This window comes from Pimephales promelas, chromosome 6 (genome assembly GCF_988280905.1).
Source record: "Pimephales promelas chromosome 6, fPimPro1.hap1.1, whole genome shotgun sequence".
NCBI lineage: Eukaryota > Metazoa > Chordata > Actinopteri > Cypriniformes > Leuciscidae > Pimephales > Pimephales promelas.
In genome coordinates this window covers 24101126-24117765 of record NC_142774.1, presented here as the reverse complement: position 1 = coordinate 24117765, position 16640 = coordinate 24101126, and the positions used below count along the sequence as shown (strand labels likewise).

The 16640-nt window shown below is 39.9% G+C and overlaps 1 protein-coding gene across 1 annotated transcript in view; it reads right to left on the bottom strand.

Annotated features, from left to right (window-relative positions):
- Nucleotides 1–16128, bottom strand: part of dnajb14 (DnaJ heat shock protein family (Hsp40) member B14) — an 89573-nt gene extending 73445 nt beyond the window's left edge. The window contains exon 1 of the mRNA XM_039694669.2: nt 15972–16128. Within this exon, the coding sequence (XP_039550603.2) occupies nt 15972–16107 (136 nt within the window). The 5' untranslated portion in view covers nt 16108–16128. The remainder of the gene's footprint in view (nt 1–15971) is intronic.
- Between the last annotated feature and the right edge of the window lie 512 nt (nt 16129–16640).

Sequence of the window (16640 nt, the reverse complement as noted above, 5' to 3'; positions counted from 1 at the left end):
GGCTCAGATTGGTTAGTTTGGGCCGGTGTGTGGTGATTGGCTAAACTGTCGCTCACGTTGTCCGGAAGGTTAACGCCCATTACCTTTATGGGCAAAACGTGCCTGTGCTCAGGTCCATTCATGACGATACTACAGTATCAGTTTTAGGTAGAATCAGACCGAGAAAGCGGCGATAAAGAGAGTCCAGCAGAACCTCACCACACACGGCTCTTACTAAACGTTTCTGAATGACAATATGCTACATTTTTTAACTTTATACACGTTTGTTTAACACAATAGCATCTGACTGGCAACAATAGCAACTGACTGGCTACTAATGTTATACTCAAACAGCGTTGGCATTAGTTGGTTTACCTTTTTGATCAAATCGAAAATAACGTCATAAAGCACATGAAAAATACGTTTAAAACATTAGTACTTATACAAAATTCAGGTCCATAATGTTTGTACGCGTTTAATGTAGACACAAAATAGCATAATTAGCAGCCTAGTGGCTATAAAGCCAGCGCTGGCATTTGAAAAAAAATAAAACACAAGGCTACGTCTGGAATTATACATGCAAATACATTTAAAATGATTAAGTCTTAGCCTACTTACAGGTTGTGGCCCAACAACTGCTGCCTCTGGTTTTAAAGTTGGATCTGCTTCATGTTTTAGTAACAGTTTCTTGTTGAATCCGGTGTTGAATTTGTGGAAGCTGTCTTCCGTAAAATGTGCAGCACAGAGAGCTAAATTACGATTGTAACATAATCAAACATAAATTGTATCCATTGTTGACGAAGTACAGCGTCCGTGGGAAGCTCGAACACAGAAGACCTGACAGCTGGCTGAACACAACACACTCGAAGAGCCGCAGAAATATGGCCATGCCCTTTTTTGCATTTTCCGAAGAGAAAACATCCGTTTTATCAAGTGGACAAATATCTTGCGTAAAGACGTCACGTGAATAAAGGTTACATTTACTTAAAACTGGTAACACTCGTGGTGCATTCATAGTTGTTGTAAAACACCTCTATCTCATCAGTTTTTGTCGTTTAACATATATTCATAGCTTAAAAAAAAATAGTGAGAATTATTTAATATGAATTATTTTAAATGTTTTATAAGTCAAACTAACATTTAATTTACAAATTACACCACTATTAAAATTTACTAAAAATAAGACTATGAACAGGGAGTAGGCCTACAAATTGTTTCACATGAGTTATTAAGCCTACACTGGTAACACTTTAAAATAAAGTTCATTAGTTAATTTATTAACTAACATGAACCAATGAACAAAACATTACAGTATTTATTAATCTTTATTAATATTGTTCATAAAAATCCATCTGTTCATTGTTAGTTCATGTTAGTTCACAATGCATTAACAAATGTTAACAAACCTTTGATTTTAATCATGCATTAGTAAATGTTGAAATTAATTTTAACTAAGATTATAAATCGTCGCTGTCCGATGAAAACCGCGTATGTCCATTTTGCCGATTTTGAGATTTTTTGACGGATAGAATGTCCAGGTTCATTTCCGTATACAGCATGCTTCACATTATCTAAATGACTAATGAAAAGTTGTGAAATCATGTCATCTGATTTCCACGTATTTCCATTTGCTGTCAAAGCTGTCAATCACGCAGCGTATCTCCCATAGACAGTATGGTATCTCCCCACCCTGTGGAGGCATCTAGCCGGTCTCGTGAAGTTTCTCGCCAGTCTCGTCTCCGAGACCCCTACACCTGGTATTAAAATGCGATCTGTATCCAGATAAGTTATCTGGATAATAAAAAAGGCATGTTAATGCAAGGTATAAATACGTTGTGATCGGATTGTGATCGGATCTGCCTGACCATCTGGAGGTAGTCTGGCTCGCATTGTGTTCGGATCTTTACTAGGTGTAAACGCAATCTGGTTGTTGAAACCACATATGTAGGCCTATATTTTACTCCTCCCAAAAATGCTAAAAAAAATAAACGAGTGAGAGCGTGTTATATAGGCTATATGACACGTTATAGTCAGATATGACGGCGCTACTGCGACACGCATCACCGCAGATGAGCAGCTGAGCGTCAAAACTGAAAGTAAGTCACAGACGCAATAATCCTCACAATCACACAATCATCTCACACACACACAATCATCTTCAAGTAGCCTAAAGAAAGTGATCTTACCAGGGCAGGCTGTTGCCGAGCTCTTATTGATGTATGTCTTTGATTTTGAAATTAGCTGATGATAAAATGCAGCTCATATCTGTAATAAAATGGATCTCATATCAGTCAAAATTACGGTAGGATTGTGTAAATAAAGTGTCTAGCATCGCCATGTCAGTGTATGATTCATCGTCTCGTCATAGTTTGCAAGAGACATTTAATAAACTGAGCATATTTAATAAACTGAGCGTAGCCTATTCATCTGTCAATATGAAACGCGATTTGGTCATTCTAATTAATGATCGGAAGAACGCGTATCGACCACCGTTACTATACAATATGCACGCATGTCCATTTAAACTCGATTTTGGGTCAAATATGGATTATATCATGACACTGGCAAGAATATGGTTACATTTAAAGATGTTGTGCCAAGCATGACAACGCTACGTTCAGCTGCTTTTGAAATTACATGTTTTTTTCACTTCCTGAAAAGTAACCGTTTTGGACATACGTGAGTTTCATCGGGCAGCGACGAAATGCTGTATTGTTCATTCTTAGTTCATGTTAACTAAGGTAGTTAACTAATGTTATCTAATAAAAGTGTTACCCCCACACTGTAACTTCGGTTACTGAATTGTGTACTTCTAAAGAAAATGTATCAAATATAAAGACACCATCTTCTCTACAATGATATTCATTAGCTGCAGATGTCTAATTAATTTTTTTTTTCTACATTCAGTTTCTTCCGAGTCCATTCCTGGGGTTATTGCACAAAATGCAGAGAGCATGCCCCCCTCGAAACTAGAGGCAAATGAGTGGACAATTCTTCACAGTTACCTCGACACCAGCGGATTCAGTGATGATCTGTTTTGTGGAACAGATGAGCTGTTCACCATGAGCTAGTGTTAATTTCGTTAACGAAAACTAAACGAAAATATTTTCGTCAACGCACATTTTTCACCGAACGAAAACTAGACGAGACGAGACTAAAATCCCCACTAATAAACAATAACTGGGAGTAAATCAGAAATAATTTTCGTAGACTAATAAAGACGAGACGAAAATGCAGTTCGGTAAATAAAGACTGGGCTAAAATCTATGGACATTTTAGTTCACGAACAAAGACGAGACGAAAATTACATATTATTATATGATATGGTTGTCAAATCCTGTCTCCTCCTCCGCCTCCTCCTCGTCAGCTCTTCCGCCACACACCCACCCACTTTCAAACCTGGAGCGGGCGGGCACAGTCAGTCAGAGTAGCCTACACAACACGGAGCAGACAGGAGCTGGATTCACGGTGAGGCGGCGGCGACAGGTTAAAAGTAAACATGCTTTGCACGGGGCTCGGGAGAAAGAAGAGACGTGATATATGGACACATTTTGTTACAATGATAAACTAACTAATGATGGCTAACTTTCATAGCATTTAGTATCCAGGCTGGCTATGTTACGTTAGCTTCTTAGCACGTAGCGACCGTAGCCACTTGTTGATAGAATTGTATGTGAAGTTACATTTATGCTAACTTAGATATGTTATACTGGCCGGGCAACTATAGTTTCAGTTAAATTTGATTAAAGCAGACAGACGCTTTAAAAAGATTTCATACGTTCTAGCAATCTATGCCTTGTTTCACCTTAAATACTGTACCTTTATATACCATGTGAACTAGCTGGCAGGAAAGCACTTTTGTTGTATCAGTTGGAGTTTTTTTTTTTTTTCACAACATTGACCTCAAATCTATTTATTTTTTTATTCTATGTGAACTAGCTTTAAACAGCCAGCACTTGTGTTAAGTTCATAATACACTTTATTTTATTTATTTGTTTCCTTTGTCAGGTGTATTTTATTTCTTTTAATGCAAGCATTTGTGTTTGTGTCTTTGAACCTTAACAATGTTCAAAATAAATATGAAAATATTGTCAGTACATCTTCCATGTCTGCATGTGTTCCTTAAAATTGTGTTTTTTATCAAAAAGATGAGAGAAAATGTTGAAATGTGAAATAATTTTAGGAAATGTTTAATATTATCTGCTGACAACAAAGTAAAAGGTTAAAATGATGTCCAGACTAAAACTAGACTAAAATGTTGACAGTTTTTTTTGACTAAAACTAAACGAATAAAATTATGTTTTCTTGGACTAAAATAAAGACTAAAATGCTCGACTTATAGTCAACTAAAACTAGACTAAATAAAAATGGGATGATGTCGACTAAATGTGATAAAAACTAACAAGCGATGCTGAAACTGGACTAAAACTGAAACTAAATTTAAAAATGGCTGGTAAAATTAACACTACCATGAGCACACCAAACCCCACTCCTCTGCCACTTATTACACCAGAGCCTGTGATTGCCCATGTCACGGCCCCAGACCAAGTTCTTCCACCAGTCACACCAGCCTCAGCTCCAGAGAACCCACCACTGTCTGTCCTTGTTCCAAACAGTCCATCAGAGCCCACAAATAGACCACCAATGAGGGGACCATGTGGAGCTAAATGCCGACGGCAGTGCTCTAGAAAATATTCAGAAGAGAGGTGGCAAGAAATCTGGTCTGAGTACTGGAATATGACATATGCACAGAAATGGGCCTTTATCTTTGCCTCAGTCAGCCAGGTTCCAACAGAAAAGGTCTGTGCCAATCCCAGTCGGCAGCGGAGCAGGTCATTTGTCTACAGGATGCAGGATACCCACAAGACTCCGCAGCAGGTGTGCAAGCTATTCTATCTTTCCACACTAGGCTATCATCCCACCAACAACAGCATAGTTCTCTCAGTCATGGGGAAAGCAATAAGCACAGCTCTAGCTCCACCCGACGACATGAGAGGGAGACACGAGCCTGCCAACAAGCTGGACTTGCAACGATTGATTGACCACATTGAATCCTTCCACCCGTCAGTCAGCCACTACCGGAGGGAGCATGCACCATTCCGGCGCTATCTCCCAAGTGATGTCACGGTCAAGCTCATGTTTGATGACTTCATTGAAAAAGGGAACCGCTGCTCTTATGAGACTTACCGTAAAACAGTGAAGTCGAAGAACATAAGCTTTACCAAGCTTGGAGAAGAGGAGTGTGAGTTCTGTTTGCTTCAGGACCAGCATGTGAGGGCTGATCACCAGGGGGAGGGTGCAGAAAATTGCCCTCAGTGCGAGAGGTGGCATAAACACCAAACTGAAGCAGCAGAGACCCGACTGTACTACAGGTCGGATGCAGACAAGGACTGGCCTGACGACACATCTGTCAGAAGCGTTGACCTGCAGAAAGTCATCATGCTCCCACGCATGCCAGGTGTGAAGTCGGCAGGGTTCACCCGACGAATATCTGCATACCATGAGACCTTCGAGCCAGTGGGCAAAAAACAAAACAAAAGAAAAACCATCTCTGTTGTCTGGCATGAGGGAATTGCAGGGCGGAATGCCAAAGAAATCACATCGGCAGCACTAGAAAAAGAATTCCGTATGCAGCAGCACTAGAAAAAGAGCGGGACATCAGGCATGTTATATACTGGGTGGATAACTGTAGTGCCCAAAATAAAAACTGGTGCCTGTTTTCTTCACTGCTGACAATTCGGAAACAATATCAGCCGAAGATGTCACTTTGAAGTTTTTCGAGCCGGGGCACACCTTCATGAGCGCCGACAGCTTTCACCATGGTGTGGAACAAGAAATGAGGCACAGACCTGGAGGAATGGTTTTCGATTTTGATGACTTTTCTTCAGTGGTGGCCAATTCCAACTCTAGGAAAGAGGAGGTGGTGGAGTTGAAGAATGAGAACTTCAGGGCATGGATGGATAGCCATTCTGCAGGCAAGACTAAAAAAATGCCCAGGCTGGCTGAGCTCAAAGTGGTGCAACTGCGATGTGGGTCAAGGTCCATTGTGATAGATGTGACCAGTAGAGGATAAATGAACACAGAGGCAGCAGGCTACTGCGAACGTTTAGGGGTTTATTACCATAGGATGGGGTTACAAAAATAAAGCCAATGCTAACCCAATGGTGGTAAACCAAACATAACAAAAATCAAATAAAAATAAACTAAAGAAAAGAAAAGATACAATAACGATGGGTTACTGCATTGCCTCTCAAATATTTACTGAGATCCAGGCCAGGGCCCACAGAACCTGTTCTCTCACGGAACACCTCTACATACAGAAACAATTCACAAATTTATACCTTGGTGGCCAGCACCAATCAACACACAAAGGGGGATACACAGACACATAATGGCCATTACACACAATAACGCATATGAAAAACACCCAACATACATAAACAAACACCTCAAATAATACTGCCAAATGAATTCACTTAATAAATGTACTCCTTATAAACAAACAAGAGAAAAGCAAGCAAAATAGTCTCTGGAGTTCCCCCGCAGTGGAAACCGGAATGGTTGTGGCCCAATCGTCGGCCGGAACCATATATATGTCCGCTGTTTCCACTCGAACCCCTTTTGACGGTGCACCAGCTCACGGGACTCAGCCATAACAAACAAACAAACAGAAAGAACGGTAAGAATAAACTCAAACTAAACGTTAAAGAGTGTGCGCACTTAACTCCAAACGGAAGCCTAAATAAAGTTTATTAAACCGAAATACTGTTGTTATGTATTCTTTACTGTTATTAAATTCCATTTAATATAAACTCAAACTGACCTGTCCCATGCTCACCCACATCCGCCACACACTCCCCCACTTCTGGTTTCACACCGGCAGGCGAGAAAGGAAGTCAGCCAGCACGTTATCTCGACCAGGGACATGCTGGATGGTGAATCGATAGGGCTGGATCGACAGGTACCATCGTGTAATTCTGGCGTTTGAATCCTTCATACGGTTCATCCATTGTAGAGCTTTATGGTCCGTCTCAAGCACAAACTCACGCCCAAGCAAATAATACCTGAGTGTATCAAGGGCCCATTTTACTCCCAAACACTCCTTTTCCACAGTGGAGTATCAAACCTCCCTGGGAAACAACTTGCGACTGATGTAGGCTACAGGGTGTCGATCTTCTTGCGTCCCCTGGAGAAGTACTGCTCCTACTCCATTATCTGAAGCATCAGTTTGCAGTATAAATTGTTCATCAAAATTTGGACAACATAGTACTGGCCCCTGACACAGTGCATTCTTAAGATCCTGAAAAGCCTGTTCCGCCTCCTCAGTCCACCGAATCTGGTTTGGGCAGTTTTTTCGAGTTAAATCTGTAAGGACAGCTGCTCTCACTGAAAAGTTGGGTACAAACCTCCTGTACCAATTAGCCATTCCAAGAAAGGATCTTACCTGAGACTTTGTCTGAGGTACGGGACAATTCTTTATTGCCTGAATTCTTTGAACTTGAGGTTTAATCACTCCATGTCCGATCACATACCCCAAGTACTCGGTTTCTGCCTTTGCCATGGAACACTTGGAAGGATTAATGGTGAGCCCAGCCGATCTAATGTGGTTAATAACAACTCCCAGATGTTGCAGGTGCTCTTCCCAAGTCGAACTGTAAATGACAATGTCATCCAAGTAAGCAGATGTAAATCCAGTCAAATTTGAAAGTACCTGATCGATGAGCCGTTGGAAGGTCGCAGCAGCTCCATGAAGGCCAAAGGGCATCTTGCAGAAATGATAAAGGCCCCAAGGGGTCCGGAATGCTGTCAGTTCCCGGGACCTCGCACTCAACGGGACCTGCCAATAACCTTTAGCCAAATCAATTGTGGTCAAATAATTGGCTTTACCCAAACGGTCAATGAGATCTTCGATTCTGGGAGCCGGATAAGAATCAAATTTTGACACAGAGTTGAGATATCTGAAGTCAATGCAAAACCGTAGGCTGCCATCTTTTTTGGGCACCAAAACAACTGGGCTGCACCATTCACTTTTTGATGGTTCCACAATCTTCATTGCTAACATTTCATCCAATTCCACCCGCAAAGCTTCTAGTAGCCGCTCAGGTATTCTATAGCTCATACGTTTTGGGCAAGCTCCTTCCCTGAGCACTATGTCATGCTCAACTAAGTTGGTATGTCCTGGTCCTTTCTGAAAAACCAGGGGATCACACAACCTCTGAATTTCAAGTTGTTGACTTTGAGACAGGTGACTCAGTGATAGGCTGGAAGGAGCTGAAACTGGAAGATACTGGGACTCTACCTCTTCCTCATCCTCCACCTTCCGAATCATGAATGCCCCTGCATCCCTTGATCTGGGAAACCACTCTTTGAGCAAGTTAACATGCAAAGTCCATTTCGACCGTTTCTGACCCGGAGTGGCAACTTCATATGTAACCGGCCCCAACTTCCTCAGAACTTCAAAGGGACCCTGCCATTTGGCAGTCAGCTTACTCGCATCTGTGGGCAACATGACCAATACCCGAGTACCTGGTTCAAAGTTTCTCATCCTGGCTTTCTGGTCATACCAGGTCTTCTGCAGTTTTTGTGCTTCAGCCATATGCTTTTGAGCCAATATACCCATGGCTTCCAGCTTCTCACGCATCTGAACCACATAGTCAACAATCGGAGTGCCACTTACACTGTCTTGTTCTCCTTTCCACATGTCCTTCAGCAGTACCAGCGGTCCCCGCACTTCCCGTCCGTATAGTAACTCAAACGGGGAAAATCCAGTCGAGGCCTGGGGAACTTCTCTGTAGGCAAAAAGCAGATATGGGAGCCACTGATCCCAATCGTCACTTTTGTCCACAACAAACTTGCGAAGCATTTGTTTCAGAGTTTGATTGAAGCGTTCTGTTAACCCATCAGTTTGTGGGTGATAAGGGGTGGTTCTTACTCCCGTTATCCCCAACAATTTATACACTTGTTTTAATAGCTCAGACATAAAGTTAGATCCTTGATCTGTGACTATACTTTTAGGGAAACCTACTCTAGAGAACAGTTGTATAAGGGAGGCAGCTACCGCTCTAGCCTTAATGGACTTTAGGGGGAAAACCTCGGGATACCTTGTGGCATAGTCTGTAATGACCAACATATAGCGGTTCCCTGCCTTGGTCTTCTCTAATGGCCCAACAATGTCCATACCTAACTGATCAAATGGTACACCAACAATGGGCATAGACTTAAGAGGTGCCCTCGGAGGAACCCGTAGAGAAGTCTGTTGACACTGTGGACAAGTTCTACAGTACGTGACTATGTCCTTCCTCATACCTGGCCAATAAAAGTAGCGCATGATTCGTGCTGTTGACTTATGTCTACCTAAATGACCCGCCCAGGGTATCGAATGACCCAAGGAAAGGACTAATTCTCGACCTTCCCTGGGGACTACCAACTGTGGCTCAGGACTCCTTTTACGCAACAAGACCCCATTACGGATGCAAAAGACTCCCTGTCTTCCTTCCACCTCTGGCTGACCTGCTAGTGACCTCTCCTCCACCCACTTATACAATGGACCAACAACTTTGTCATTTTTCTGCAGTTCTACTATGTCTCTAGGTATTTTATAACCCAATGTGTTCTCAGGGACAGGTTCCCCTTCACTCACCACTGCATGTCGAAACTTTTCACGCTTCCTCTGACTCCTGGACTTCCGCGTCTTTCCTGGCTCTACTTCCAGTTCTGCCTCAAAAAAAGGTAAAGCTCCCAGTAATCCTACCTCCTCTTCACTACTCTTGGCCATGGCCCGGGTTATAGCTGCATTGCAACTCTGCAACGGAAGAAGATCAAACAAAACAGGCAGATCTTGACCCAGCACCATAGGGTATGGCAACTCAGGTGAAAGGCCTACTTCCAACAGAAAAGATTGTCCCTGCACCTTTACGTAAACACTAGCTGTAGGATAGTATCTTTCGTCACCATGAACACATTTAATTGCCACTGGAGATCTTAGGTTCCACAGATGGACTGGAACTAACTCCGCTTTGACCAATGTTTGCATACTTCCTGTGTCCACCATTGCACTTATTTCCTGTCCATTCAACCCCACAGTCACATGATGCAAGGAACTCTTAACTTTACAAGTAGGGCCATCAGGTCTAGATAGTCCACACAAATTTGCCGGTGTGGAAGATCTATTAGGACACCTAGGCTTAGTATGCCCCTCTTGTCCACACTGATAGCACACAATCGTCTTAATGTTAGCACTCAGTTTCCCGCTAAGACCACCATTATCACCCACAAACTTACCACTCGTCATACTTGTCTTTGGGGGTGTTACTGATCTCTTACTGGGTCTTTTTGGGTCTTTGAATGTCTTCCATTGATTGTAAGACCAGGGTTGACCTCGTCTTCGTGCTGCGACAAACACATCTGCGAGCTCTGCAGCTTGTGCTGCTGTGTCTGGGTTATGTTCTTTTACCCATGTTTGAAGCTCTGGAGAAAGCACCCGAAGATATTGTTCCAAGATAATCACCTCCGCAACCTCCTCCTTACTCCGCTTCTGTGGCTGAATCCACTTATTAAAAGTGTCCTTTAGACGCCCATAAAGCTCCTTAGGGGTCTCATCCGCTCTTACATCTGTGGACCGAAATCTCAAACGATAGGACTCAGGATTAATATCGTATTTCCTTAAAACTGCCACTTTCACTTCATCATAGACAAGAGATTCATTAATATCCATGTTCACATAAGCACTTCGAGCTTTGCCTGTAAGTAATGGCACTAACCTCACTGCCCAGTCAGTTCTTGGCCATCGGCATGCAGTGGCTATCCGCTCAAAAGTTGTAAGAAAATGCTCCACATCGTCGTCTTCATTAAGTGGCTGTAGACGCGGCTCGGTCATAGCCCTTGGCTGTTCTACGACTTGACCAACAACAGATGGTGAGCCCCGAGCATCTACCTGTTCAGTACCTTGATTCGAAGGGGTATATTGAAGCCCAGACAAATGAACATTAGTCGGTGTAATTCTCGTATGTACCTCTTCCTGAAGGAGCGTGAACTGATGTTGAAGAGCCTTCCATCTATTCTCCTGCCGCACTGACTCCTGGTCAAGTCGTCTATCTCTCTCTTGCTGCATTTTCATATGTGCCCCGAACATGTCCCGTAACTCTTCGACTGTCAAATTCTGTGAGTCACCGGTAACTAGTGGATCCTCAGCCGCAGCTCCTCCTGTAGCCGACGTCACCATCTCATCACCCTTTATCGCTCTCTTCGGTCCCATTTTGACCAATGAAGTAGAAAAAAAACGTTCACTGCTGCCCCCTACTGGCACAATCCCACCGCTGCCACCAATTGTGATAGATGTGACCAGTAGAGGATAAATGAACACAGAGGCAGCAGGCTACTGCGAACGTTTAGGGGTTTATTACCATAGGATGGGGTTACAAAAATAAAGCCAATGCTAACCCAATGGTGGTAAACCAAACATAACAAAAATCAAATAAAAATAAACTAAAGAAAAGAAAAGATACAATAACGATGGGTTACTGCATTGCCTCTCAAATATTTACTGAGATCCAGGCCAGGGCCCACAGAACCTGTTCTCTCACGGAACACCTCTACATACAGAAACAATTCACAAATTTATACCTTGGTGGCCAGCACCAATCAACACACAAAGGGGGATACACAGACACATAATGGCCATTACACACAATAACGCATATGAAAAACACCCAACATACATAAACAAACACCTCAAATAATACTGCCAAATGAATTCACTTAATAAATGTACTCCTTATAAACAAACAAGAGAAAAGCAAGCAAAATAGTCTCTGGAGTTCCCCCGCAGTGGAAACCGGAATGGTTGTGGCCCAATCGTCGGCCGGAACCATATATATGTCCGCTGTTTCCACTCGAACCCCTTTTGACGGTGCACCAGCTCACGGGACTCAGCCATAACAAACAAACAAACAGAAAGAACGGTAAGAATAAACTCAAACTAAACGTTAAAGAGTGTGCGCACTTAACTCCAAACGGAAGCCTAAATAAAGTTTATTAAACCGAAATACTGTTGTTATGTATTCTTTACTGTTATTAAATTCCATTTAATATAAACTCAAACTGACCTGTCCCATGCTCACCCACATCCGCCACACCATGTTCGTGAAGAAATCCCATGGGGAGGAGGACTTCATAGAGCTGGACTTCCTGCAGAAGAAGTTTAATCCCTGTATACCTACCACCTTGAGGCCGCAAGACTCAGGTGTGGAGGAGGCCAAGAAGACAGAGATTCTAAAGAATCTTGTTCCCCTCATGCCTCCTACCAGGAGGTTTTTCTGGAGCTCCTTGGCAGTCAGAAACCTCTAAAGAAGGGATAAATTAAGCCCCTCTACCCTTCTATGGACTGATTCTCTCTCTCTCTCTCTCTCTCTCTCTCTCTCTCTCTCTCTCTCTCTCTCTCTCTCTCTCTCTCTCTCTCTCTCTCTCTCTCTCTCTCTCTCACACACACACACACACAACCAAAATGTCATCAACATTATTATTGTTATTCACCTCTTAACATTCTTTTGTTTTATTTTCTTGTTAATTTAATACAGTTCTTAAAATCAGTTTGTTGTTAGACTCTCTCACACACACCCACACAACCAAAATATCAACATTATTATTTTTATTCACCTCTTAACATTCTTTTTTTCCATTTTCTTGTTAATTTAATACAGTTCTTAAAATCAGTTTGTTGTTAGACTCCTTTGTAAACTGTCATTTACTGACTATTTGAATAAAATTAATCCTAATCACATAAAATTTGTGAGTGAAAACTGTCGTCTGTACATGCATGTGGTTCTAAATAAATTTACATTCTGTCCAGAAAAATGTATTAAAACAGAGTTTTTTTTTAAGAGAAAACACACACACAATATCATCAGATGTAAGCATATTCCTATACGTTTTGTCAGAAAAGGGTGGATGGTATTTGTGAAAGGGCATCTACATATTAATGGCCATAGCAAAATCAAACCTTTCAAATGTAAGACATATTTGTGGAAGGTTACTTTCCTACCCCTTAAACTGTTATTTTACTTAAATTGAAGAGATAGTTCACTTTGAAATGAATTTTTTAGTATGTTATAGCTTACCTCAAGGGCACTGTGGTTACAAGAGGTAAAAACTATATAAATTCTGTCCGTTTTTTTTCACACAAACCGCTCGTTTTGTATCTTAGGTCATCAATGTGTACTTACATTTACGAGTCATTAAATCATGAGGTGGTGACCATAGACCTCCATTATATGACTGATAGACATGAAAGGTTTGACCTAAAAATATCAAAATACTGTGGAAACAAAGACACCTACATCTTGGATGCCCTATGGTAAGCTAAAACATACCAAAAATTAATTTCAAAGTGAACTATCCCTTAAATTACAACAATAAAGTTTTGAAATGATACAGATAAAAGGCTTCTTATTTTTTCTTTTAATATTCTATTGATGTAATATTAAGCCTTACTAGAAAGAACTCACTAAATGTTATTTTAATGCTATCATTGTTATCATAGAAATGTTTGTATAGAGTGATAAAAGTAAAAATGGTCTATAAATTAGAAGTTAAGGTATTTTGCCTTTGTATGACCCATTATTGTTTTGCAGATAATGCAAAGGCAGAATACATTAACTTCCTAATAAAGGTCAAAAGTCAAGTTTGAGCTCAATTTTTTTTTATGTAGATAAATGTATTCATTATGACAACTACTTGGCAAATTTTCAGTGTCCTACCTATCATACAATTGGCTGGACAACAAAAAAAACTTTAAAGTCATTTTTCTCAGTTTCACACTCTGGTGAGTTAAGGTCTTTTGCCTTTGCAGGGCAGTGCAGTCCAGGGCATTTCTTCAATCAGCACAGTCACAATAACAGAACACAACGCAGATCACACGGACGTTAACGGGTGTGCATTTAGTCAGATATGCGGCAGACCACGCACACCCGTTACACTAGCATACTCAAAGACAGACCAAGCTGTCATAAGTGATAAAAAGATTGATGAAAAAAAATCTTTCTTATGCCCATGTTTCTTATGTTTCCCATACCATTGTTTTAGGGGGTCAAAAATGACCCCCGCCTCCCCTAAAATGCTGACAAAATCCAGTCATAAAAAAGGAATTTACTGTATATTTTCGAGGAATAAATAGAAAGTGGTTCAGTACACTTGAAATCAAATCGCGATGTAGACTAGTGTGTGAATATTAAACCACAAAGACTATTTCAATACGAATCCTGCTTGCCTTGTTCTGTGTGAATGAATGGTGCAGCAGTTTCATTTATCACACACACACACACACACACACACACACACAATGAAGAACGTGTGACGCGTGCACTGTTTTTTGCCTATAGACCATTTCACAAGATGTAAACAACACTGGTCCAGAAGCACTTCCTGTTTCAGTTTGTAACTGTTTTCTTTATTTCACATGTAAAGAAAACATCTTAAAGATGTTTGTTTAACTTTTTGATTCAGTTTTAAATGTTATGTTGGTTGTATTTTATCCCAGCTTTTATGTAGTGTTAAAAAAATGAAACAGGAAGTGCTTCTGGACCAGTGTTGTTTACATCTTGTGAAATGGTCTATATGAAGAGAGAAATGCATGAACTTCCTCTCCAGGCACTAGATCCACTCTGAAAGTCACTTTGTGATCATTTAACCGCTTAATTTCAGAAACTATCATCATGACATAAACACACAGAAACGCAAAAGGTCTTCGCGGCAACCCGTCAAAATAAAAGTTCAGTTTAACCTGACCGAAATATATTACTGTTGTACAGTAGAATTTAGATATGTCCAAATGTATTAATACACTAACACTAATCCAAATAAATTATGATTTTTTTTTAAACAAAACTGAATTTAAGGAATAATCCATGTTTTAATTTTAACAGTAAAGCTCATTGTGCAGCAAGTAATTTTACAAAAAAAATGTATGATAAATGTTAAAATTTGTGTTTTATGGCTTCATGTTATTAACAGCAAAAACACAGAATTAGTGTGGATTTTTTTCACATATATGAAGAGTTCAGATGCAAAAGCCTCTAAATGCCATTTGAAATTTTCTTCTTTAATGATGATTTTTATCAAACTTGTATATTTAAGTTCAGTAATTTCACTTAAATAACAATTAATAGGTAATTATCATTGCCATTTAAGTGAAATTACTGAACTTAAATATACAAGTTTGATAAAAATCATCATTAAAGAAGAAAATTTCAAATGGCATTTAGAGGCTTTTGCATCTGAACTCTTCATATTTTTTTTCTTAAATGTTTATAATGCATAATTTCAATTAATTAGACATGCTTTTTGATTCCTAAAAAAGGTATGCCCGCTCCGCAACACTAGTAGGTTCAAATCCCCCCACTCCCCCTTTAAAAAAATCCTAGGGGAAACACTGCTTGCAAGTAAAGCTTCATATTACAATAATTTATTTATTTACATGTGTCTTGGCCTGAAAATAATCATTTTAAAATTCCCGATTATTTCATTAATTATAGGCATATTATTTCATCAATTGCACATAGGTTAAGGTTAATGTGTTTGTCTTTAAAACTACTACGATTATTAAACTTTTTATAATCGTAACATTTCTCAACAGCAGAAATTGAACATCCACTATACCTGAGTCCTCCTTACTGTACCTTAATTTCCTATAAAAGATTGTCCCTTAATTTCCTTTGCAGGAGTTGGCAACCCTAGCATGTTTGTGTCATGTGTTCTATATTCAGTAATTTTTACGTCATTTTTATGTCCCTCTGCTAGACTGTTAATGGCGTGTTTTTAAAATCTTAAAAAGCGTTAATTGATAATCTTGTTTAAGTTCTCCATATATTGTGTATTATTAGCGTTTAAGTATATTTCTTGCTTTTGAAAATAAAATTTAAAACATAAGGAGATCTTCAGCTAGCTTCTATCTGCTAAACTAGCTCGTACCGTTTGTAAATAAGACATTAATCATTTACCTTTTGCTTTCTTGGTTGGATACAGTTTTTCTGCTTTGTAGAGGAATTTCAAAGCTTTGTCTTTATTTCCATCTTCGAGGACTTTAACAGCGATATTTAAACATTTTTCAGCTTCATCCCGGTTTCCTTCCATCATTTTATCAGCTGACCGGACAAATAGAAGTCTGCGATTCAGAACAACACTTTCGCTTTCCAAGAAATACGAAAATAAAATATCGTTATTTTACTATATATTATCTATATCATAATGTTTCAATGTACCAATGTGGCTAATGCGAATAAGGCTTTAAATAAATAAATGCCATTATTTTTCATCATAGTTATTTCATCATTTTTTAAATGATACAATAGCTAGGTTAACACGTAAAAATAGGCTGTTTAAAAGCATTAAGTGCAGTGTAAAATCAAACAGTGATTCTAACTAAACAGTTTTTAGTTAACTTTACTTCATGTCTTAACTTAATTGTAAAAATCTATTGATGTACTTTTCATATAGGCTACTATGCTTTGTTTACTCAGAAAACCCACGTTAAGATTAATTCATTGGTTTGAGTTTGGTTTTTGAGGCTGTGAGTGTGAAATTATTTTCCCATTCCCACTTTTCATTCATTTCCTCTACTTCTGCAGTTATTTTTCTCTGTTTCCATTTCCCAACATCTTGAATGTTGA